This window comes from Chelmon rostratus, chromosome 6, assembly GCF_017976325.1.
Source record: "Chelmon rostratus isolate fCheRos1 chromosome 6, fCheRos1.pri, whole genome shotgun sequence".
Lineage (NCBI taxonomy): Eukaryota > Metazoa > Chordata > Actinopteri > Chaetodontiformes > Chaetodontidae > Chelmon > Chelmon rostratus.
In genome coordinates, this window is record NC_055663.1 from 29,425,308 (window position 1) to 29,450,089 (window position 24,782).

A 24,782-nucleotide genomic window follows, 5' to 3' on the forward strand; every position below is an offset into this window, starting at 1 on the left:
GATTTAAGATAATATTAGGTCCATGAGTTCAATGAAAATTAAGTTTTAGGCTTTTTTTTTTGTGAAAACTCAGCAAAAAGGTACTAAATAAGCGCTAATTGCAAGAAACATGATGTCATGCAGGCAAACAGTCAGCATCCTCTCCAGCTGCTGGCCCACGCAAGACGCAGCGTTGCTTTGCAGTAGGAGCTGCTGGATTGTGAACTTCCCCAAATCTGATGAAATGCAAATAGCTCCACTAGCATTAGCCTAAACTTGGATAGCATCCCGGAGCGGCTCCCACAGAGCGGATGTACTCGTCCTGAATGGGGCTTTTAGTGTTGTTGGGTAATGGTGTACTTCTTGGCCGAGAAGTGACCCGCTGTTACTCCCATAGGACGTAATCTAGCTAGCTAAGCATGCTAACACTCACAGCTAATGTTAGAGCAGATAAACACATCTCTCAGTCCACTCCTTACACCTGCTCTTGCCTTTTTGGTCTTAGAAAAGCAAAGACCGTCTAAACATCGAGATGGCGAGTATAACTACAGCCGTGGATTTGTCCAATTCGTCTCAAAAGGAGAAAAGCTTTTACAGCTCGTCTGCTTCATGCTGGTTTTTTATGTTTGATGTTTTCCAGCGGACAATCGGAGACACGTTAGCACCCGCAGACACTCGGTAACATGATAACGTTTGGTTTTATATCTCAGAGACGTGTTGCACAATCTGACGATCAGTCTTTCTTACTCCATGTCACAATAAAACGAGTGTCAGGTGTTGGACAACATGACTTTTCAGAAGAAATGTTTGTGATGGCCATAAAAACCTGGAAAAACTACAGAGAAGCTGAAAGAGCGTTAGCAGGAGTCTGGAGTTGTTTCCTGAACTCTTCTCTTTGTTTTTCTTTAATTTTTAAAGTTTTAAAAAATGAAGAAACATTTTTTAATGTCGCTGATGTTTGAAAATCTGATTGGCTGACTGTGTTTGCCCTCTTCTCCCTGTCTCATGTCCTCCCCTGTCCCTCATGTCCATGTGTCCTGCACATCATTGTTTGAATCCCAGATTGACAAACAATGGGTAAGTCCCAGCATCGCCTCATCGCCTTCTTTCCCTCTCACACCTTTCCACACAAACACACCTGAAGGAAAAATCATCAATCAAACACATTGGGAGCCTTCATACCTGAGACATTTCCCTTCTCTGTAACCTTTTTATGGAAACGTGAAGCCTTTTCGGTGGCACTGATGTCAACTCGTGGTCCTGGAGAGCAGCAGCACTGCACATGTTCTGACTCTACCTACACCTGAATAGCTCCTGATTGGCTGAACACACCTGATCCAGCTGATCAGGTGTAGACAAAGCAGTGAAAGTAGAACACATGCAGTGCTGGGCCTCTCCAGGACCTGCACTGAGCCCAGCCTCTGTATCATCAGCAGCAGCTGGAGGTTTATGCCATCCCATAATGTATTTTTCTTTTACTGGGACATTCTGCTGGAGTCTGACATATTTGTTTTGTCATATATTCGCTCCTCTCCCGATATTTTCAAATCTGACTCTGTGAATTGAGGGATTATTTTAACCAAACCAGAGTTGGTGATTGAACAGCGAAAGACGAACCACGAAGGTTTTGGTGAGTTTAATTTTGGATGAAGTCTGTTTTAGGCTGATAAAATGATGTTTCTGTAGATGGAGTCTGGTGGCTGTGGCGAGGGCGACATAGCAACAGTTTGTGGTTTAACAAAAAGGACCTTCGTCTTTAACAAACAGGGGTCTCTGCAGGGATCCTTCCATACGTCCAACGTCCACCTTTTAGAAAGCCAAGGCTTTCTCCTGACACGTCATTGACGTCAGACTCCTGAGAATTTCATGTCTTTGCTTCTCCTTCGTGTTGGTGAGTTGTTGGAGGCTGTAGCAGAAGCTCCTCCAGCTGTTGGTGGTTTGAGGATAATATCTGGGATTTTCTATGACTGTCCGTAGTTATTCTTTACTTCTGTGTGACGTTGAGCGTTTACTTGGAGCTAACTTTGTTTAATTCCTTCCTTCTTTGGGTGTTGTTTGGGTACACAACATATTATAACCATCTAATATGAGTGCCGACATCAGTAGCTCATAGCCGAGCCGAAGGGTTATGAGCTGAGCGGACGAGAAATATCTCCTGATGTCGAGTTGTGTCGAAGGTTTGTCCTATTTCCTGGAGTGAACGGCGTTTACGTTGCATCACCTTATGGAATGGTAGTGATGGTTTCTAGGTATTAGTCAGACCCTCAAACCTTCACTACCAGACTTATGGCTTGTGAAAAAGATTTTGATTGGAAAAAAAAAACATTAAAATATAAATAAAGATCTTTTTTTTCTTTAATAAGTGACCGTGACAGAAGCAGGATCGTGAGCTCGGAGGTTTCCATTATCAGGAATTCATGGACTCCGACCTGCAGGTCCGGCTTTCCTGATGTCCCTTAAAGGATAACTGTTGTTTTTTACCACCTGGACCTTATTTGTAGCATTAAATACGACCATTTACTCACCCAGACAACTTTGGTGGCATTTGGAGTCGTTTTGAAGAAATTAGCCCCAGAGGAGCGGCGCGTATATCCGTATAATGCGAGTACTCGGGGCATCCATGCGCAGCCTCTATATAACACATAATCTGCAGAAACTCGTTCATATTCCAATATTTTGTTCTGATATGCTGGTGCTATTCCCCTCTGAGCCGGCGGTCGGCTAGTTTAGCTGTAGTTTGGCACAGCTATGGTTCGTTATTGCGTATTCGTAGCCGACCGCCGCAGAGTCAGCCGTGTTGTGGCTGGCTGCTCGCAGCGCCCGGCGTTCGGTAATGACATCATCCACGTCAGAGGTAGTTGTCTAGAGACGCCGGATGTTGATAACGTGCCACCACGGGCTCAGAGGGGAATAGCACCAGCATATCAGAACAAAATATTGGAATATGAACGAGTCTTTAATTCTTGACACCTCGTTGAAATTCTCGCCACAGGCCGCTGATGTACAGTAAGACTACAGCAGGTCACAATAATTTAAAGATTTAAAATGTTTGAATTCAGCAGATTTCGTTCAGCCAGTCTTTATTTTCATTGAGCACAGTTTGGTTCAGGTGATGGTCATTCATGTTCACTCGCCAGTGGGTGCAGTGAATGAGGCCTCCTTACCTTTGACCCCTGACCGGCAGTCTGAAGGGTCTTGAAGAGACGTCCGTCTGAACTTGATCCAAACCTTCGCGTGGTCAGTTTCCTGCCGCAGGTCTTCGAGTGTGTCGACCTGCGGAGAAGCACTTGGCCGTTTCCGACGCCTCAGCGACGAATTCTCCGTCCGTTCTTCCCTTTTATACGTCTCGTTTTTAGGGAAAACGGCGTCCGAACACGTGCATTCAAATCTGTACTTGAGCGTTTAATCCGGAGGAGAATCTCTGCTCTCAGGTGATCGGCTGAAATCAATGAAAATCTAATCAGGCCGCCGTGGTTTTGTTGCCGAGGTCATTTAAATAGTGTCGGCGGGGTCGTGTTGAAAATGTGACCCAGTTCAGAATCTAAAACATCTCGCGGAGCGGCGGCGGCGGCGGCAGCACGGCGACCAGATAAATGTTTTTAAAAGCGATAATTGTTCTTTTCAGTTTTTGCTGCGCACACGGCAAAGACCAAACAATTTCTCCCCTTCTCCGCTTTTTACGGCCGCTTTTGTCGGAGTAAAGAAGGCGAGAGCGGCCATGTTAATTGAGGTAAGAAGAGGAAAAAAAGGAAAGCTCTCAAGATTTGCCAAAAAGATTCGGCGCGCTGAAAGAGGACTGCCATTTTGCGGACTTGTGGAGGGAAAAAAAACACAATTAGGGCTGGCGGCGGTGACCTCCCTGGACCCGCAATTTGTCAGCGATCTGTGCGCTTTGTTGATTGAAATTTTTAATTTGGGTGTTCTTTAGACGGCCAGTGAAAGGGCATTGTTGCCAAGAGATGAACTCCCCTGCTGCTGCCGCCATTCAGCGCTCAGCCCCGGCCTTTTTTTCCTCCTTCCTTCAAGGGAAAAGGTGCCATGAATATGTTTTTAGGGGGGGCCAAACGAGACATGAAATGGCGGATTAATTGAATCTTGTGTGAGCCTTTGGTCCTCGCAGCTGGACCGGTGCTTTAGAGGAATACAAGGCTGCTCTAATTGTAGGGAGGCGCACAAAAAGTATCCTTCAGATTCCTTCGCTTTTCCAGCGCGGACGGGAATGTCAGTCAGCTGCATAATGGTCCTATTAGCTGCTTAACTCAGCGGCGTTTCACGGATGGGAAGGTTTTTCACGCCTGGCTGTGTCGGGAGGGGTGTGTGTGTGTGTGTGTGTGTGTGTGTGTGTGTGTGTGTGTGTGTGTGTGTGTGTGTGTGTGTGTGTGTGTGTGTGTGTGTGTGTGGACTCGATATTCACTCCGAGTGTTGTAGGTTTTATTTCTGTCTTTTACAGCACAAACAAAACTGTTTTTCAGCGCGAGGGAGGACAACGAGTCGTTTTCGGCCTCGGCGTCACATCAGTTTTCTGAAAATAATAAAATATTGCTTTTTGTCTCCCCCCCCCCACCCCCATGACCCCCCGCCCCGCAGCAACAGTACCACTCCAAAATAGACGTTCTGATTGACGAGGCGTTCAAAGACATGATTTCCTCCCTCGTTTCAAAGGTAAATCCTTTTATCCTCCAATCAAATCTTCTCGCTGGCTGCTTGCTCTCAACATTTCTTTATTTTTTTTTTGTCTTTTTGTTATTTTCTTCTTTTCGTGGGGGGGGGTCAAGCTTTGCTCCTTTTTTTTGAACATTAAAGATTTTTATCTTGTTATTTACTCATTATTAACTCTTTGTATTTAAGTTAAATGAAGAGTAAATTTCAACTCTTATGATGAATTGAACACTTTTTAATTCTGATTTTAGTTTTTAAATCTGTTCTGTGTATTAAAATGATGGATTTTTGCTACATGTTCATTTGTTTATTATTGTCTTCTTGTTTCTGATTGATTCTTTTAAAATGTTTTTTCTTCATTTTATTATTATATTATTATATATTTTAATTTAATTCTAATATATAGATTTTTTAATTTGGCCTTGATCTTGCTTGTAACTGTAATGGTTTCATGACTTTTATTTCCCTTTAAGGAACACATTGTGTATTTTCTTGAGAATATTTCAGTAAATTAAAGGCTGAATTTTCTCGTGTCTGTGAAAAGTGGACGATGGGAAACAGCCTGAGATATCGTGCCTGCGCTGGCTCGTGTCATCAGATTTGGTGAAGAGGATGAGAGCAGTGAAGTGTTATTGTGTCTCCCTCCTCTGTCTGCAGTTCGCCGCTGTCCTGGACTGTGTCCTCTCCAAACTCTCCAGATACGACGAAGGCACCTTCTTCTCTTCCATCCTGTCTTTCACGGTGAGTAGCCATGTCTTTGTTCCTGGACGCAGAGCTGCAGAGCCGCTCGCGGAGACAACCTGTTATTTGCTGGAAACCAGATCTTCCCATCTGAACTTCAGTGTCACTCTCCTTCTTCTCCTTCTTCCCCCGCTCGTCTCCTCCTCCCGCCTCCCCCCCGAAAGGTGAAAGCAGCCGCCAAATACGTGGAAGTCCCCGTGAGTCCGTCGACCCGCTCGTTCTCTTCCTCACTGTCACTCCGTCGCTCTCCATGTGTGTGTTTCCATCCGCACTCAGACAGTCGAAGCGGACTGGGGATGCAAAGCGGCGCTCTTTGCATTCAGCCTCAGTCATGTGCTTGTTTTTTTGAGTTTGCCATCATGCAGCTTTAAACGTGTGTGAAGCATAAAGAGGGTTTTTATTCCATCTGCAGCTCCAGAGCCAAAGATCACACAACAAGCCTAATTAATTGCACTCCCGTCCTTGGAGATGTGTTTTTGCTGAAGTGTTGGTTTGTGGGCGGCGGCGTTCCGGTGTCAAGCGGTTAATGAGCGGCGGCGGCACGGCAAAGATCAGAGGCTGTGGCGAGCGGGAGGAGGAGACGTCGACGTGTTCCGCGCAGGAGTTAAACTGTGGAGGTGATGAGGCGTTAACGTTTGGCGGCGTTCAAGGTGCGAAGGAGAGAAAGGTTTAATCTCCAGAATTAGATCTCGCAGAGATGCAGTGACCCCTCGTTCTCCAAAGTGATTAACAGCTCGGAATTAGCGAAGTATTATTCCTCTGTGATTTGTGTTCCTGCACGTTCTGCATTTTCCGTCTCTTTCATATGAATTCTGGCCGTTTTGAAAAACATCCGCTGGGATTACAGATATAAAACCAGTTTTTCCAAACGTCTCCGGCTTCAATCCAAACAGAACAAAACACTGTGGAGGAGAACTTCACCCAACAGGAAAATTAATACTTAAAAAAGAAAGGCTGTAATTAAATGCTTTTTATAATAAAAAGCTGACAAATCAAGCAGATATTAAATGATATTGATGCACTCAGTTAGCTTCACTTCTTGCATGGTGACATTTTCTATTTTATTTGATTGTATTGTTAATTTAAACACAAGATACTTGTGCTCAAAAACAGGATTCATTCTCAGTGAAGAACCTTGGAGCCCTAATCTAATTTTCAATGTAATTTATATAAATTGATTGACAAGTGTCTCAGCCTATCACAGGCAGCAGTGGACTCACCCCTGCAGCCTCTTTGGCCAAATTAAGAAACATATCCAGGATCCAAGTGAAGATTACGTCCATATTGCACCTCAGGATTCGACAGATTTCAGTGTCAGTGCAGGAAGTGATGCGTCCTTCGTCCACAGAGGAGGGAGGAACAGTGTGGAGGTCCAGGTGAAGGACACACCTGACACCGGCCTGCAGCTAACAGTCTGCTTTGTTCTGCTTTTTCTCAGTAAACACTGTTGTTCTTCTTTTAAGGACGCGAGTTAGCTTTCACCTTAGCTTAGCATAAAGACTGGAAACAGAGGGAAACTGTTAGCCTGGTTCTGCCCTCCATATCAAAATCCAGCTTCCAGCACCTCTAAAGCTCAAAAATGAACTTGTTACATCTCGGATGTTCAATTTGTACAAAAAACAAAGTGAAATGAATGAAAATTAGCAGTTTACGCGGGGTTGTGTGTTGCAGCATTTCTTAGCTGGGATCAGTAACTCTAACTCAGAGTAATTCTCTGGCAGCTCGTCTACACCTTTAACATATTTAGTATATTATAAATACATGTACATACATTTATATTCATCTGTATATGTGCTGCTTCCCACTGTCAACTAGCAGCACTACTGTACTATACTGTAAGATACAGCATCACTTACTCTGTAGTACTAATCTGTGAATAATCCTGCTCAGGATCAGAATCTAACTCTCACCAAAGCCACCAGACTCCATTCACAGAATCAGTCGTTTTATCACCATAAAACACACTTTATTCAAACTTGACTGAAAGAAAACCTTCTTTCACTGATCCAACAATCATCACTAACTCTGGTTTGGTTGAAATAATCTATTAATTCACTGAATCGAGAGAGAGCTGGAATATTTCATATTTCAACATCTAACTCAGGAATTATTTTCACGTGACATTATCACCAGAGAGACTTCGATACGCTGGTCTTAAAAATTCAATAATAAATAATTAGTGAAGAGCATGATGCAGCCGTCCTGCTGCTCAGTGTGATGCAGTAAACCCACTCGTTGTGGGACGCGCCCTGTTTCTTCCTGCTAATGCTACATTCTGAACCACAAATCCATGTTATGATCTGCAGGACGAGAGTTAGCTAGCTGTTAGCTTTCAGCAGCCAGGGAGCAGCAGAGTCCTGCAGTGTGTTTGACTGACAGAGCTAACAGAGCTGATAGAGCTAACAGAGCTAGCAAAGCTGATAGAGCTAACAGAGCTGAGAGAGCTAACAGAGTTAACAGAGCTAACAGAGTTAACAGAGCTGATAGAGCTAACAGAGCTGATAGAGCTAACAGAGCTAACAAAGCTGATAGAGCTAACAGAGCTGATAGAGCTAACAGAGTTAACAGAGCTGATAGAGCTAACAGAGCTGACAGAGCTAACAGAGCTAACAAAGCTGATAGAGCTAACAGAGCTGATAGAGCTAACAGAGTTAACAGAGCTGATAGAGCTAACAGAGCTGATAGAGCTAACAGAGCTAACAAAGCTGATAGAGCTAACAGAGCTGATAGAGCTAACAGAGCTAACAGAGCTAACAGAGCTGATAGAGCTAACAGAGCTAACAGCTGATAGAGCTAATAGAGCTAACAGAGCTGATAGAGCTAACAGAGCTGATAGAGCTAACAGAGCTAACAGAGCTCACAGAACTAACAGAGCTGATAGAGCTATTGCTGATAGAGCTAACAGAGCTAACAGAGCTGATAGAGCTAACAGAGCTGATAGAGCTAACAGAGCTCACAGAGCTACCAGAGCTAATAGAGCTAACAGAGCTGATAGAGCTAGCAGAGCTAAACAGACAGCAGGACTCAGAGTCTCTGAGCATAACGAGTTAAACAGTGATCTGCGATTTAATGTGAAATAAAGTAAATAAATATACTGAAGTGCTTCAGCTGAGAACGCTGCAGTTTGGAGGAAACAACGTGATCCATAAAAACACTCATTACCCCAGATAATGAGGTGTCATGATGTGTATTTTATGAGCGTCACAGTGTAAAATGTATTTTCCTGTTTTAACCAGGCCTTTGTTTCTGTTGTTCGTCGTTTCAAAGTGATCGTTGGAGACGTTCTCAGTTCTGAGATCCTCCGAGCAGAGTTAGATCGTGTCTGTGGAATAATAAAGGGATGCATGCAGGCATGATTAAATACTTCAGCGGCATAATTAATGATTCTTCTTAATGTTGACTAAGTCAGGAGTCCAGAATACGTTTTAATTAAAAGCTGAAATAATGATTTTCTGTTGCTGCGTTTCGTATTTAACGTTACATTCGATCAAACATGCCTGAAACACAGATGTGAGAACATCTGAAACTGAGTCCCTGAACAGCACAACAGTCTCACCTGACCTCCTTAATCCTCTGCCCCGCCGCGCTTCATCCCACCTATCCCATCATGCTCTCTGGTTCCCGTCCAGACTTCCTCCTCAGCTGCCTCCTCCCCCGAAATTATAATGTAACCGCTACCTTGGCCTTTTGGTCTTTTGTCTGGAGGGAACCTGACGCAGGTAAGCCTCTTTTTCCAGGTGGGATGAAGAGCAGGGGGCGGGGCCTCTGAGCTGCCTCGCCCCCCCCCCCCCCACACACACACACACACCTTGTACCTTGTCACGAGAACAACAGTTTTTACCCTCCAGTATTTACATTTTTTAGACTTTCTATGTGTATTTCCTCTTTATGTTTTTCTGACAAATGCAGCAGCTTCCTTTATTTATTTTACGTCAGATATTTACGTGACCGTCACATTTTTAGGAGCTTTGACGTGTTGCAGATTGAATTTTTTTTTAAATAAACGAATTCTACTTTGGATTCCTTTGGAGTATTTCCTAAAGTCTAACGGCCCCCTTAAAACAAGATGTCCCCTTACTAACTCCCGGTGGTATGAAGGCCACAGTCAGGCTGCAGGCTCGTTAATCAGCAGCATTTTTAGATTTCATCAACTTTAGTCAATTTGTTCACCAAATTTCAACAGGAAACTGCTGGTTGTTGGGAAAAGTGCCCCACAGGTGGACTAACCGGGTGGATTTTGTTCTTTTATTGTTTAATAAGATTAGCAGCGTTAGCATTAACGCTGATGTTCACATTATTTTTCAGCTCTGTACGTAGCAGATTAAGTTGATCCTATATTCAAACCAATCTGGGGCTGTTCAGTGTAGCCTAGCGCTCGTTCATGTATGCACTTCTTTCATCAGGGTGAGGGACAGTTAATGCAGCGTCTCGCAAACCCAGCTTCAATGCTGGGTACTTTACGTACAACGCCTCCTGCAGCTCTTTAGAAAAGAGCTAATAAGCTAACCGTTAGCATACTGACTGAAAGCATCACAGCCCGTTTTGTTCGCCCATGACTCACAGGCTAGCAACAGCCTTGACAACGACGCTTTGATTTGGCAAATGTATGTATTTAGGTAAAGTAATAACGAGGCGTAGAAAAACTGTAAACGCTAAAAACAAGTATATTCTAATTATTCTTTTAATTGTGGTGAAAACTGGAAGTGAAAGGTTAAAACTGAGACATTTACTGTTTCACAGATATTTGTCGGGACTTGGGACACCCAGCTAGCCGAGACAATCCCGGACAAACTGAGACACCTGGCCACCATGAGCTGACACAGACGGCTAATGTTAGCGGATAGTGAACACCAGCCTGAATCCCTCAGTTAGATTTTAAACAGATCACATCGGTATTGAATCTCTGGAGCGTTCAGGGCTGAGCAGCAGCTCGTCAGCTTGTTCAATTTTAGCTAACGTTAGCTAAAGTTAGCTAGCGTGATATCAGCCACATGTTTAATTTAATGATGACTTTTTGACAGTAATTCTGAAGTGATTTTAGTGTCCAGCTTGTAGCTGTTTTATCACCACAACATATAAATATAAGCTAGCTATGAGAGGCCTGGTTAACAGGGCTCTACTTCATTGATTAAAGTTTTATTCATGTGATTTTTATACATGACTAAAAATATATCTAATGTCTTTCTTGGATACTTTCATAGTGTTTTGTAGCTCCCACCTGGTGTACAGGTGTGTCGTGTTCACTCTGTCTCTGTGACCTGTTGAGAGTCTCTCTGGGCCTGTTTGACTCAGAAGTGATTCAGACTTTGGTTGCAGGACCTGGACTTGCCGTGGAGTGTTGTAGTACTGCAGTACTGATACTGTGACGGCTTGGACTCGCTCACTGTGTGTTTCTCACACTGACTCACACGTGTTCAGCAGGTCTGACATGCTCGCGCCTGAACAGCCAAGACAGCAGTGACTGACAGCCACACATGCTCGTATCAAACATATGCACGCTGGCAACGCAGGAACACAAACATTGGAAGAGGGACCATCGTCACTGGCTCTTTACCATCGCAGGACCGCCACAGTCCTGCAGGCCCGCCGCAAACGTTTCTGAGGCCCGACGCTCCCAGAAGTACTTCAAAGCTTCTGCCGTTCTGCAGGTCTGACGAGACCACGGCTTCACAATCACAGCGTCCTGGTTTGAGTTCTGCCCAGAGACGTTTACACTGAAGTGTTAACCAGCAGTCCGTCCTTCCAGCCCAAAGATTGAAGAAGATCATCTGTTTTATTTTGCTGTTACACCAAAAAAAGGAAATCCTAGAAGTGTGCACGTTAGCCCCTGTGGAACTGTTTAATTTCTGTTTCTGTTTCATGTGATGCATTCACATGATACAGAAACATGTGAAGACACCTGAGATATTTCACATGTGAAATGTAAAACATCACCCGGGGGAGGGGAGGGGGGGTGCTCCTGTGGCTTCCAACGTTTCACATTTGAAATATCACGTGAAAAAAAGACGGTGTTGCAGGTGAAACATAAAACCATCTGATGTTTGAATGTAATTTTAAAAACACCTTTGAAAAACGGGTTTGAGGGATTTCGGCTGCAAAATAAACCCTGGCAGATTTGAAATAATTCATTAATTGTTCATTTGCATAATTGTCCCATCACTCGTCTGAACAACCAATCACGTGGTTCCGGCTGCTCTCCTTATTTTGAATCAGATTTCAGTCTTGGAGCTGGGTGGTCTGTCGGCAGGACGGCAGGATGACTTTGGATGCTGACGCACATGAAATCCATCATCAGTTGCAGCTGAAGTCTCTATTGATGAAGCGGCAGTTGTGTGGACGGAGAATCGATGTTTTCCCGTGTTTTAGCTTCGTGAACGGTGATTTTAAATTACGGTGGGACTTTCTGCTGTGACGTGCGAACACGCATATTTGCACACACACATCGTGCACCTGGTAGGCACGAAATGAATCCGGGGCAGGAAGCTGTGTGTAATTACCTGCCTTTTCACCGCCTTCCTCCTCCTCCCCCACTAACCGCTCATTACCAACGGGCTTGCCCCCCCCCCCTCCCTGTCTGTATCCGAACAGGAACGCCGTTTAATTTTACACCCTTTTTTTGTTGTTGTTGTCAAATGTTGACGAGCAGCCGGGCGGCCATGATCCCGGCGCAGAGGGGATTACTGCTATTCAGATACAAGCGAAGCAACAAGGAGGAGACAAAACCGACAGAGAGCGGCGAGCGTGACAAGAGCGGCGAGCTGCCTCCGTGTGTTTTTCCTCACGTCTTTCTTTCCTGTCGTGTTAAAGTCTTAATCTCTGCGGCTGGAACTGTGCCGGCGTCGATCTGTCACGCTGCTTTGTCGCCTCGTCAGAACGAGAGAAAAGGGAGGTGAATGATTGAGACTAAGCCTGAAGGGGATGGACGCGGAAAACTGACGTCTCAAGTGACAGACAGGGTCGTAATATGTTGCCAGTGACACACACACACACACACACACACACACACACACACACACACACTGTGTTAGTACTGACTTCCTCTTGCTGTTCACACTCATGCAGGTCTTTTGGCCCTCAGTCCACACAGTACTTTAGTCCACTCCATGGCATCAGTCGTATATGGACACCTGAACATCATCCTCATGTTAGCATTAGCGCTAACGTGCACATTATTTCCCAGCTCCGTTCAAAGACCTCCTTTATAGAAATGTTCGTTAACAGTTTTAATTTTCAAAAAGGCAGAAAAAAACAAAGAACAAGAGCAAGAAACACCAACAGCGTTTAAAGACCAGAAAAATAAAGAAAAGATGTTTATGGGATAAAAAAAAGAGAACGTGAATGAAAGATTGCATGTTTACACCTAAATGAACAGTTACTGGAACACTTTTTAGCAGAGGTCACTGCTACATAATCCGACACCCCCACAACACAAACCATGCTAATGTTGCAGTGCTAACGCCGCAACGCTAACGCTGCATCATAAATTGTCGAAGGCGGGTAAGATTCATGATATATGGAGAAGGGCACTACACCCCCCTGAGATCTCTTCCTAATCCTAACAAGTTTTGCTGCTGAAAGCTAACGTGTTCGAGGGTGTGCTATGTGGTAGACTATCCGGCAGCGACTGGTTTCTGCAGGTGGACTGCAGGGGTGGGACCTGTAGTTGCAGGTAGCCTCCCAGAAATAGATTTTTTTTTTTTTTTTTTTTAATGCTCTGACAGTTCTTCAAGAAAAAGAGGAAAATGTTGTTTAAAGAAATATTCGTTTAAATGTTAGACGAAGGCTGAGAATCACATTTATTTGATTAGCGGTTAAAGTGCTTGTACGTGGTTTTCTGCTTCAGTTGAATCTCACCGTCTTTTTTAGCTGGATAGTTGAACACGGGGGTGTCTCAGTGTAGAGATGATCTGCAGAGATGATCTGCTCTCATTGTTCAGTGATGACGATCACACGTCAGCGTTCTGACAGTGATGGAAACGCTGGACTGTAACACGCCGACACCCTCACTCCTCCACTCACCCCAGAGGATTATGGGGATTCTGACAGGCCTGTCAATCACTGGGCCTGACCCCTCCTCTCTCTGGTTAAACACAACGCTCACACTGCCCGTCCTTGTCACACACACACACCAGACCCCCTCGCAGCCATGTGACCCCACTTTAACCCCTGGTGTCTGTCCGGCGGTCTGTCTGAATTACAGCTGACGGATGTCGGTCTGTCACTGTCTGTGGTGTCAAACAGCTGCTGGACTGTTGGTGTCAGAGGACGTTTAACTCCGAACACTCGGAGGAGAGCAGGATACCGGCAGGATACCAGCAGGCTGGAGACGCTGCAGCCGGACAGTAATTCACTGATCATTAAAGTAGTTATCGATTGATAATTAATCAGCTTGGGTATGTATGGGTGGGTGGATGTAAGTGTGCCCCCGCTGCGTGGACCGTGGCAGACGCGGGCAGATGAAAATTCATGTGAAGCGTTGCCTCGCAGACGCTCACGACTGTGACAAAGTGTAATTTGAGTTTACCTGGCTACGCATCAATCCGTCACGTTGAGACCAGACGCCGTCTGACCTACCTGGCTGCTACGCCTTCCCGCTGCTGCCTCTTTGCTCGTCGGGCATTTGATGGTGCAGGAGACGGCGTTGGCGGTCAGGATCTGTTTTTTTTTCCTCGGCGTTAGCATGTGACAGTTGTGTTTGGTTCGTGTTGTCTTTGATCCCAAATTTATCATCAGCCTCCAACCGGCCTTTTGCCTTTAAGTGAAGCCAGAAGGTGTCTGGATTTCTTCAGGCTCCATTTCCTTGTTTTTCCGCGGGGACCTGGCATGCCATGCTCAGCGGCGCTGTAGCAGAACAACAGCCCCCCCGGGGCCGACGCACGCCGGCTCACAGAAAACGGGTGTGAAAGATGTCAAAGCAATTACAATAAGCATTACAGTTGTAATCTCCCCTGACAACAGGGAGTGTGAATGAAAAGGGTTTTACCCAATTCTCCTGCCTCTGGCCTCTCCCCGCCGAACAAACCGCTGCTTCCACAGCAGTCAGCGTTTCCTCGGGCGCAACAGCTCCAGCAGCTTCTCGTTACTCCCGACACACAGAAGGTCCTTTATTATGTTTCTCCTTTTAACCCCGGAAGCAGCGGGTGGTGCAGGTAAACCGGAGTTATCCGGAAACACTCAGGAAACGTGGACAGAGTCTGGAAAATGCTTCCAATCGATCATTGTCTAATAACCCGATGACGGCACGGAAACGTCGTTATTAAATATCTCAACGATGTGCTGGAGTCTGCTGCTCTGGTTAACCGCTTGTCTTCTGCTACACACCTGTCGATCCACAGGCAAAGTTCCCTCTGCAGACACACAAGCTCCCTGAGCACACTGAGGACCACCGTGAGCAACATCAGATGTGTACGCTGTGGCCACACACCAGTATCACGCCTGTTCAAAACCTTGGATCATAGCAGGTTACATGGCTTATAAAAGAATCAAATTACAGCAGCAATTGTCATTAGTTTACTTTTAATATAATTGATTTGGCCCTCTTAAAATGAAAAAGACAAAAATATTGTTGTTCATGAGATGTGTACTAAGAGTCCTGCTTTAACCACAGGAAGAGTCCGGCTTTGGCCTGGATAAGGTCCAGTTATGGCATGGGTGAGGATGGCATGGGTGAGGGTCATGTTCTGGAAGAAATGACACATGTACACCTTTCAGACATAAAGTTTTGTTCACATTAAAACATTCACATTTTGCACAATGTATATACATCTACATTTATACATATATATACATATACTTATATGTTCATATATATCCATTTAAAATTGTTTTAAATCTGGAAAAAAAAATCATCATTCTGAAGGCGTGGCGGTGCGCCACGATGAATGACATGTAGAGGAAACCCTGCCCATAAATTATCAAATAGTAACAGCATTTAATGATTAATATATAAATGTCACTAGAATATGCACAAATCTGCGTAAATTTTACCGTATTGTTTGCGTCTGTCCTTCTCGCTTCTCCAATGCTTGAACACTTTGTCCAGATCGATGACTTCCTCTGCTTCTTGCTTTGACTTTGTGCGCATCAGCTGGTCCAAATGTGCCACATTTCTTTTTTTTTTTTTTTTTTACCTCGGCTTGATGAGTGGATGTGTAGCTGCCCGTTCGTTTCGCCATGATAAGGGGTTAGCATTTGCGTCTCTTCACTCCGCTGCACTGTTGTTAGCTAGCTAGCCTGCACGGCGCGTATGGGCAGGGCACATATGCAAACACTGTCAATGCTATGATTGGCTGCGTAGCGTAAGTGAACTGTATGGTATTACTGGCTGGACACCTGTCGCTCATTGAGTTACGTTGCAAAATGGTACAGAAAACAATATTATTGGTCTAATTAACTACATTATATCAGTTCTCAAAATAGTTATTAATTAATACGTTTCTGTTTAATTTTATTTTGTGCGCTGCATAGATTTTCTTGTGTGCTGAGTATGTGCAAGCAGTGCGCGATTGCGCAAGCGCACAGCTTAGAGGGAACATTGTCCACAGGTGTGCTAAAGTGTGCAATTCTTGATTTTATCCCACCTGCACGCCGGTTGGACAGCGAATCTGAAAACACTGGAAAGTCTTCCGTCACAAATCGTCCACACGTGGATGATGACGGACACTGAGAGAGAAGTTCAAACTGTCCAATCCAAAGTGCCGATCTGCTTTGGAAAGCCATCGTCACAGTGGTGGTGGAGGGACATTCAGAGCCCATGGACGTCCAACAACCACCTGATTTTAATCAAACTGACGTGGCTACCTCCTGCTTTGAGCTTTGACTGCAGTCCGAACAGAAAAAGTGTCTCTTTGACCATGTGTCCACCAGGGTCAACTGAGGCATTAATGAATTAAAGTGAGAGTTAAGTAGGATGTCTGAGATGACTCGTTGCTCGGATTGAAGTTTTTCTCATGAATCTGTTGAGCATCATTGTGGGTCCACAGTCACGGACATGTTGGGATGGTCTCCTGTTTCCCAACAGTTCTTTTGGTTTGTAATCCAGGTGCTAACTGACACAACACTACACACCTGGAGTGTGTGTCTAAACCAGGGGTCACCAACCCGGTGCCCGCAGGCACCAGGTCGCCCGCAGCATCCACATCAGTCGCCCGTAAGCCAGTTCTAAAAATAGCACTAATCACGAATTAGCTCTGTCTAAAATTGTATTTAATTGTGTTGCTATTCTTTTTGAATTACATTTACAGTGATGTAAATTTAAAAACGAATACATAAAAACGTAAAAAAAATGTATATCATAAAAAAGTTTAATATACGAACTCTGACGTAGTCTGGGTCGGAGGTCAGTCTAGTGCGCACGACAAACCAGCTTTGCTGAGATGAGCTCGTGAGCGCTGCGAAGACGAGGAGACGAACGCGTTTTCTACCCACAAAAACAGCAGAAAAAAGGAAGAAAACTTCTCATTTTCACAGTGAATGGGAGGAAGAGTTCTTTTTTAGTAACGTGAAAGAAAACTGTCTCATTTGCGATGCGACTGTGGCGACGGCTGAGCGGCACAACGTGGAGAGACACTTCAGTACATGTCACAAAAGCTAACATGCTAACTACCCACCAGGCAAAAAGGAGTCGATTTTTCTTAAATCTTACATATTGATAATTTGTACAAACATGGTTCAGAGTTTATGATTTGATAAAAACTGTTAGTGGCTCGTAAAAATTGAAAAAGATTTCCTGTAAAATGTGGAAGTGATCATTTGAAAATGAAACAGTTGGATATTGCATATTGAAATGTATCTGTTTCCTACCTTGTTTAATCATTCTGAATAATTATTGTGATGGATCATCAGTGTCTTCACATAGAATATCATTAATAATAATATAAAGTTAAAGGTACACTGTGTAACTTTGTTATTTCAGAAGTGTATTATCAGAGTGGTAGCCCTTTGCATTACTCAGTGCCCTTGAAGTAGCTCTTAGTTTCACAAAGGTTGGTGACCCCTGGTCTACACACACATTTTTGTCAAATATTCTTTAAAGTACGACAAAGTGCGTCAGTGGCTTTGGGCTTGAAGAGGTTTTGCTTCTCTTCGGTCTCAATGTGAATACTCAGATGTCGGTTCGTTCACATCAGGACGGCGTTTTACTGAAGCGTCCATCTGTCGAGTCCACGCTGTCTGTCCTCCTGCTGTCTGTATCAGACAGCAGGAGGACAGACGGGGTAACAGGAAGAAACCTGCACTGCTGCTGCGCTCAGCGTAACAACCAGAAAGCTCACAGCGAGTCTGGGAGCCTCGATCCTCCAGAGACAGAAATCATCAGTCCACAGCGTGTACGAGAGAAAAAACATGGCGGCTCAGGTCTTAACGTGTGTGACTTGCGTCTCTGGGAGCCTGTGTGGGTCGTCACACTCATAAAGAAGTATTCATATCTTCACAGAAGTCAGAAACAAAGAGCGCTGCTGGGGTGGATTTGCTCTTTAAGTCTGCCGACACAGCTCTGATTGGTCGTTTGTGATGTGGGCAGCGAGTCAGAGAGCTGGGATCTGTCTCACCTCACAGACACACACACTTACAGAAGCGCTGTCGTATGTCTCATTGTTTTGGGTCTGATCCATCTCACTGTGAGGAAATCTCTGCTGCTGGTCAGCGTGTGCAGCCGGCTGTCTGCTGAGGTGTGAGCTCAGGAGCAGCAGGGGTGAACCGTGCACCACGAACACCAGCCATGTTCACATTTCAGCACCAGACTGCTCGCTGTGCATGTGTGACGTTGCTGTCCACCCTCTGTTGGACTTCAGGTCTTCAGGTCTGTCTGTGTCCTCTGTCCTGCAGAAACCGGGGATGGACCTGGCCGACACCTACATCACCTTCGTACGGCAGAACCAGGACATCCTCCGAGACCGCGTCAACGACGAGCTGTACATCGAGAAGGTGTTCGATGTGAGTGTTTCGAATATAAATACTGTATCACTGAGTTCACCAGCACACAAATACAGGAAGTACACAAGGTCAAAGGTGAAACAGGAGGGCGTCACGCAAACTGATGGATGCCCGTAACGTCCGTCTCTCATACGGAAAGCACACACATGACGCGTCTACAGACGTGAGCTGCCACAGGTTCATCTGCGGTCGACTCAAGTTTCCATCCAAATTAATGCACGACCGAAAATTTCAGTATTCAGGCACAAGATGGTAATCAGCTTCCTGACAACAGATTTCTGACTGACGCTGTCTCCACGAATCTGCCTGAATCAACGTCATTCTGCCTTAACGCTGATGTTTAGCCGCTAATACGCTGGTTTTGTGGAGGTTTGAAGCGTGAAGCAGAGCGAACTAAAAACGAACTATGATATCAGGCGAAGAACGGCCTCAATAGCACGCTAACAGCGCTAGCCCTGACAGATCACATCGGTGACGATCATTTTACGAGCCTCTGGTTAAAAACGACCGTCGGCCGTCGCTGCGTTGTTTCTGGCGCCTCTGCTGCCTCACTGGAGTCGTCACATTTGATGTGGGTGGGGACAGGGTTAGGGTTGGTGGACAAACAGTCTCATGCTTCCACACGCTGCCTCTCAGGTGTTTCCGTGTCGCGATTATCGATTAGCATAGCTTTGCTCGCCATTTTTAAATGCGCCCTCTGCTGGGCCACAATGCAAACGACAGCAGTAATTATTTTCGATCATTACAGGTCGAATCTTTTCATTTTTCCCGCGTTTGAATGAAAGCTTGAATTTGAAATAAAAGGTGAGCGCCCCCTAGAGCTCACCTGTGCCTTCATGTAAACGCTCAGTGAAACAGCGGTTCACAGTCGTTCATTTATAGAAAACATTCGGCCTCAGATGCAAAATTCAAACCACATTAACGTTCTTGCATGAACATTTGATGTGACAACAAGATTAAAACAGGCTTGTTTAGAGAGACGTGACACGTCGGCCGTGACCTGCGATGATATCCTCAGAAGTGACAAAAAGCAAACCCGAGCGAGGTTAATGAGAGTGGAAACGGCGGCAGAGCTTTCCCTCCCGTCAGCCGGCCGTTCGCTCCGCCGCAGCGGCGCCGAGCCCGAGGACGGAACGACATAATAAAGGTCGACGAGCGATTCTCCCGGCGAGCTCACCCTCGAGCTGCGTTCACGGCCTCATCAGACAAAACCTCGCTGAGGAGCAACGTTTGCTCTCACTCAGATAAACGCTGCAGGAAAACCTTCCTGCTTTTTATCCGCCGTGAAACACCGTCACCATCTGAAGTCGCTTTCATTTCCTGCACCTTCTCACGTACCTGCGGCAGGTAAACACCGAGCACAGAGACAGAGGTTTGCCTCATCTGAACGCAGATTGTTTCATAATGAAAGATCAGCAGTCAGAGCTGGAAGACATGAAGGAAGTCAGATACTTCCTGTGTTCATGTGAGGAAGGCTGCGATCTCCTCATCGCCACACACATCTCGTGTTTTCACTTTTTTTCTCTCCTTTTTGTGCACAAATTGAAAATGGTTGGAAAAACACTTCATATGGAAATCTGACGGGAAGGTTTTATTGTATCTGATCCTTTCATGCGATGCTCTGCAGCTAAATGCTTGTCCAAAAACACGCCGGCTCATAAAACTCTTTACAAATGGAGCTCGCAGCCAGGTGTCGATCCTGTTGGCGTGCGGGTTGATTCTCCGGTTTCAGAGCAGCAGCGGGTCGCTCTGAGGCTGAAAACACAGACTGCTTCTGTTGACCTGTTTATCACTTAGGAAACGGCGAGAGCCGTCGGCCGGCTCTGCGGGAGCCGCGAACGCCCGACCGCCATCCCTTCATCCATCTATCCGCCCCTCCGTCCCACGCTGTCCGCTTTCTCCGCCGGCCGCCCCCCCTCCACGATTCAGATTTATAAGAATATTTTAGCGCCGAGTCGCCAAACACGCCTCAGCTCGCTGCCGCGAGTCGATGCGGCGGACATGGCAGCTCAGACCTTCGTACACATTAGCAGCACGACGCCGAGCGATGGATTTCTGCCACCTGCCGCCTCCTCTGAGAGTCGGAGTGGCTGAGGCTGGAGCTGCGCTGTGTGTGTGTGTGTGTGTGTGTGTGTGTGCGCGTGGGGGGTTGAGGAGAATGAGTCTAATGGAGCTCAGAAGCGCCCAGTCATGCACCGAGGAGGAGGTGATGGTGGGGCCTCAAAGTGTCTGCGCCCTTCAACGTGTACCACACACACACACACACACACACACACGCAGTGAGTGTGTAACAAAGAAAGTAAGCCTTGTGCTCATACAGCAGCTTCAGCCCCCCCGCCAGGAGCATTATGGGTATGCAATTGTCTTGTTTACGTGCATCTGAGCGAGTCGATGTCAAATTCATTTAAGGCGCCTTTTCTTTAACCAGAAGGTTTGTCGACAGCGACGGATGCGAAGAAGACAAGAGGCCGCGATGAGGAGCGGGATGAAGACGAGGGCCAACAGCACGCGGCCGTAAACACGCCCGTGATTTTTGTTCCGCGTGTGCGTGCTCGCGTGTGCCGGCCCGTCTATTTGTCCACGAGTGCTCGTCAGGGAGCGTCTTTGTGTGTAATACATGCCCACACACACACACACACACACACACACACACACACAGCTCCATCCTCTTCACATTAGGAGCCAAACCACCGTGATGAAGCAGCCGACAGGATGAACAGAAAGAAGAGCAGTGGGTTGAAGCAGAAGTCGTTTAATGTTTCAGGTTCAGACATTTTTTCTTGTTTCAGGTTTGTTTTACTGTCAGGAACATTTTAGAAATCTGCGTCAGCGTCCGAACGGAGAAATGCGGCAGAACGGAGACGACGACGTAAGAAAACACACATGCAAACATGAAGTTTGAGGAGCTCAGAGACGAAACCTTGAGGATGAAATACGTCCTTTTAGCTTCAGGGCAGGACGTTTTTTTTTTTTATACAAATAAAAGAAAACAGACGTCCCGACTAGAATCAAAGAAACGACACCAGATTAAACAAATAATCTCATTTTACTGCTTTTCTTTATGTAAGAAAATTAGATTTTAGCACTTGATCGTAAAAATGAGTTTTAATTTTAACAAAATGACTTCGTTTCTTTCCAAATTCAGAACGTGTGTAAACTGTTTGAGTGACTTCATTACCGCGACACCACAGGGAGGCACCCTGCATTCATCATGTGGAGATTGTTTCTGACAGGACTAATGCAGGCTCTCAGTGCGGCGCCTCCACCCTCCTTCCTCCACATATTCCCTCCATCTGTTTTCTCTCTCGTCCTCTAATCAGCTCAATTAAGGAGCGTCGTCGTACTCAATTTCCACGTCAGTTAACGCGCCTCGCGAGCCGGCCGTCAGGCGGCTGATTAGCCGCTCCGAGGAAACTCGCCTCCCGTAAACTCAAATAAATGTTTCTCTGAGTGGGTGAAGAAAGGGAAGAGGAGGAGGAGGAGGAGGAGGAGGAAGGAAATCAGACAAAATCATCTCAGGAGCAGCAAATATCACCCAGTAATTTCAACATCCTCAAGCATCTGTTAACTCTGTGAGGTCGTTAGCATCCGAGTCGAACTCCAGTTCTTTAGTGTGGAGAGAGAGGTGGAGAAGAGGAGGGAGGAGGAAGGAGAAACAATCCTCCTGACGTTTCCACTCAGTCACACTTTATCCTCAGATCTCACAACACACAAGGAGGTTTTATATTAAATCATCAAAAGAAGGAAAAACGGAAAATAGTTAACCAAGAGATACATAATTCTGTGCTTCACAGTGTTTTAGTGCTGGTTTGCAGTTCTTGGGTCAGTGTAGTTTATTACACCAGCTGTCTCATGTAAATTCATTCTTCACGGTGTGAACGTCTGCACACACTGAAAACATTTCAGAAAAGTTTGAGCTCATTTTTTTCACGAGAAGACAGAGAGGAAAGACGTCTGAGCTGAAACACGTTAGCTCTGCGTTAGCTCCTCGCGGTGCTAGCTAGCATGAGCTGCAGAAATACAGCGTCGATGCACGTCAGTCGTTCACGTCGTGACATCGATAACAAACATTCAAATCCCGTTAAACTGCGTCCACATTCAGAGCAGACGTGGAGATTCGTCACCGCAAGTTTATTCATAGTGCCCCCCCCCCCTTCTGTCCCAGCTGTCAATCAAAAAAAAAAAAACACCCACTGAGAGGACATTTCTGATCTGCAGACCTTGTTCCTTCATGTCAGTGATGAGAACAGAATGCACCTGAAAATCACTCTGACTCTGAGCGCGACAAAGGTTTGTTACGCCGATTAATATAAAACGATTACACGCAACACATTAAGAAACCAAAAGCAACCAAATTAAGACGATAAAACCAGAGTCTGCAGCTCAGATCATCCGTCAGCTGCTGTTTCAAGCCGTTTATTAAAGCTGCTGGATTTGTGGTTTTTGATTCCGGAGAAGGAAAACCAGGGCCTGTGATTAAACTTCAGCCCTCATTTGTGAGTTCACATACGTTTTTTTTTTTTTTTTTTTCTTGCGTTAAGTCGGCACTTAATAACTTAGATTGGGTGAAAAAATGCTTCACTACTTTGACATAATTACAGGCAGTCGGTGTGAAGGAGATCAGAGGTCGTTCCCACAACAGATGGAATCAAATGTTTGCGTGACCCCCGATCGAGCACGGACGTGTTTTGGTTTTTGTCAAGTGCCTGGAATACCCTTTGGACTGTTTTTGTCTCTTAAATTGGAAGGTAATTACAGTTCTTGTCAGTGTGAAATTAAGTGTGCCAGCAGCTCTTAAAGCAGATCTGAATATTACAGGTCATTACTGTGTCAGAGCAATTTCCCCGAGCATTCTTATCCGACTGCTCGCTGAATAAAGCCACCTGATGTGTGCATTTTACCAGCACGCCGTTGAATGCTGCTGTAAGTGAGGATCGCTCTTCAGGTGAGAAGAGGTGCGTTTGATTTCCTTGCATCTGTAGCCTGGTGGCGGAAGGTGTGAAGGAAGAGCGTTTAATGAAAATTACAAAGACCTGAGGGTTTTTTTTCTGCTTCGGAGGTCAAAGCAGAGCCGTGAACTCTTCCCTTGACATGCAGCATTCAGGAGTTTTCCAGCAAATTGGCGCCTTTGAATAAGTAAATGTTTCACCTTCTCTGAGTTTTGCTGTTTTGATGCCGCACATCTTTTGACCTTGCGTTGCAGCGTCGTCGGCGTGACTGAAGCGAGGCATTTCAGAGGCTGTCGGCAAGCAAACGGCGATCATCTGAACTTCTGTACAGGCGAACGCGCAGGAATGACAAGCGTAAACTGATCTTGCTCAGGCGGCAGCTTTAGTCGCATTAACATAATGTCATTTTTCTGCATTCTTTGTCATGTTCTTTTCGAGCTGTGAGGAAAAAAAAAGATGTTTGATTCTGGTTTATTAAAAAACAGCTTTTTTTCAGCTGGTTCCTGGCGCTCTGCGTATTTGAAAAATTGTTAAATCGACTGTTTATAAGCCTTTTAATCCTTTTTAGCTTTTAGCATGTTTAAGTTTGTTAAAATCATAAGCTTGTTCAATAGTTTGCTTTACTTGCTTTGCTTTTCATTGAGAAACCTATAATCAGCAGCTACTTGACAAATCAGGATCCAGCAGCTCACTGTTGAAACCAAAACCTAATGTGTTGGACTGCAGTTCCTCTGGTGTCCAGTAGGGCAAAATCCACCCAAACTTCTCTCTGTGAAGTGTTTTTTGAAGGAGTTCAGTTTTGGTGGCAATTTGAAAATTGATTCCTTTACATGGCAACCAGGAAGGAAAACATTTATTATCTCTTTTATTTTATCTTTTTTACCTTTTTGTTTGGTTGCAATTGTTTTCACCAAATTGGAAGGTGAGACCCGCTGGTGTTCCTAAAAAGAAGTCTGATTGGTCAAGAAGCACAACAACTCAGTCTAAGTTAGTCAAAACTACAACTAAAACTAAAACTAGACAAATATTCTGTATTAAGATTGGATCAATGAACAGAAATGGAGAACTGGCTCGACATGGAGGCCTGATGCAAACATTTGGTTAGCTAGCCAACAACACTTAGCTCACTCATTATTTCCAGATGTGTTTCACTCAGTGATCAGATTATATAAACTAAATATACACTAAAACTAAACTAAAACTGCAGTTGACTAAAGTAATTTAATCTTAATGAACACATGTGGAGACCTGGCACCCGGGCAAGCAGCCATGTTCTGCTCAACAACAGGACAAATTATGCTAACATCAGCTAGCAAGCCATGTTGTTAATGCAGCTTCTCTATCAAACTCCACTTTGCAGCTTTCACGAAATAAAACTTATGATTGGAGCTGGAGCTGCTGTCAATAAATGTCTTCAAATAAGAAACAAATAGAAAGAAGAACTAGAACGCTGGTTTTTGGGCCGAATAGCCGTTGAACAGCTGTGCTAATGTTAGCTAGTGAATCATGTTGTTAATGTGT

General features: G+C 45.1%; 1 protein-coding gene across 3 annotated transcripts in view; it reads left to right on the forward strand.

Annotated features, from left to right (window-relative positions):
• cadps2 (Ca++-dependent secretion activator 2) overlaps positions 1 to 24,782 on the forward strand; it is a 162,613-nt gene that overhangs the window by 132,327 nt on the left and 5,504 nt on the right. For all 3 annotated transcript variants that reach the window (XM_041939895.1, XM_041939893.1, XM_041939894.1), the window contains 4 exons: positions 1,042 to 1,056; positions 4,567 to 4,641; positions 5,296 to 5,379; positions 18,205 to 18,312. In XM_041939895.1, coding sequence (XP_041795829.1) covers positions 1,042 to 1,056; positions 4,567 to 4,641; positions 5,296 to 5,379; positions 18,205 to 18,312 — 282 coding nt within the window. The remainder of the gene's footprint in view (positions 1 to 1,041; positions 1,057 to 4,566; positions 4,642 to 5,295; positions 5,380 to 18,204; positions 18,313 to 24,782) is intronic.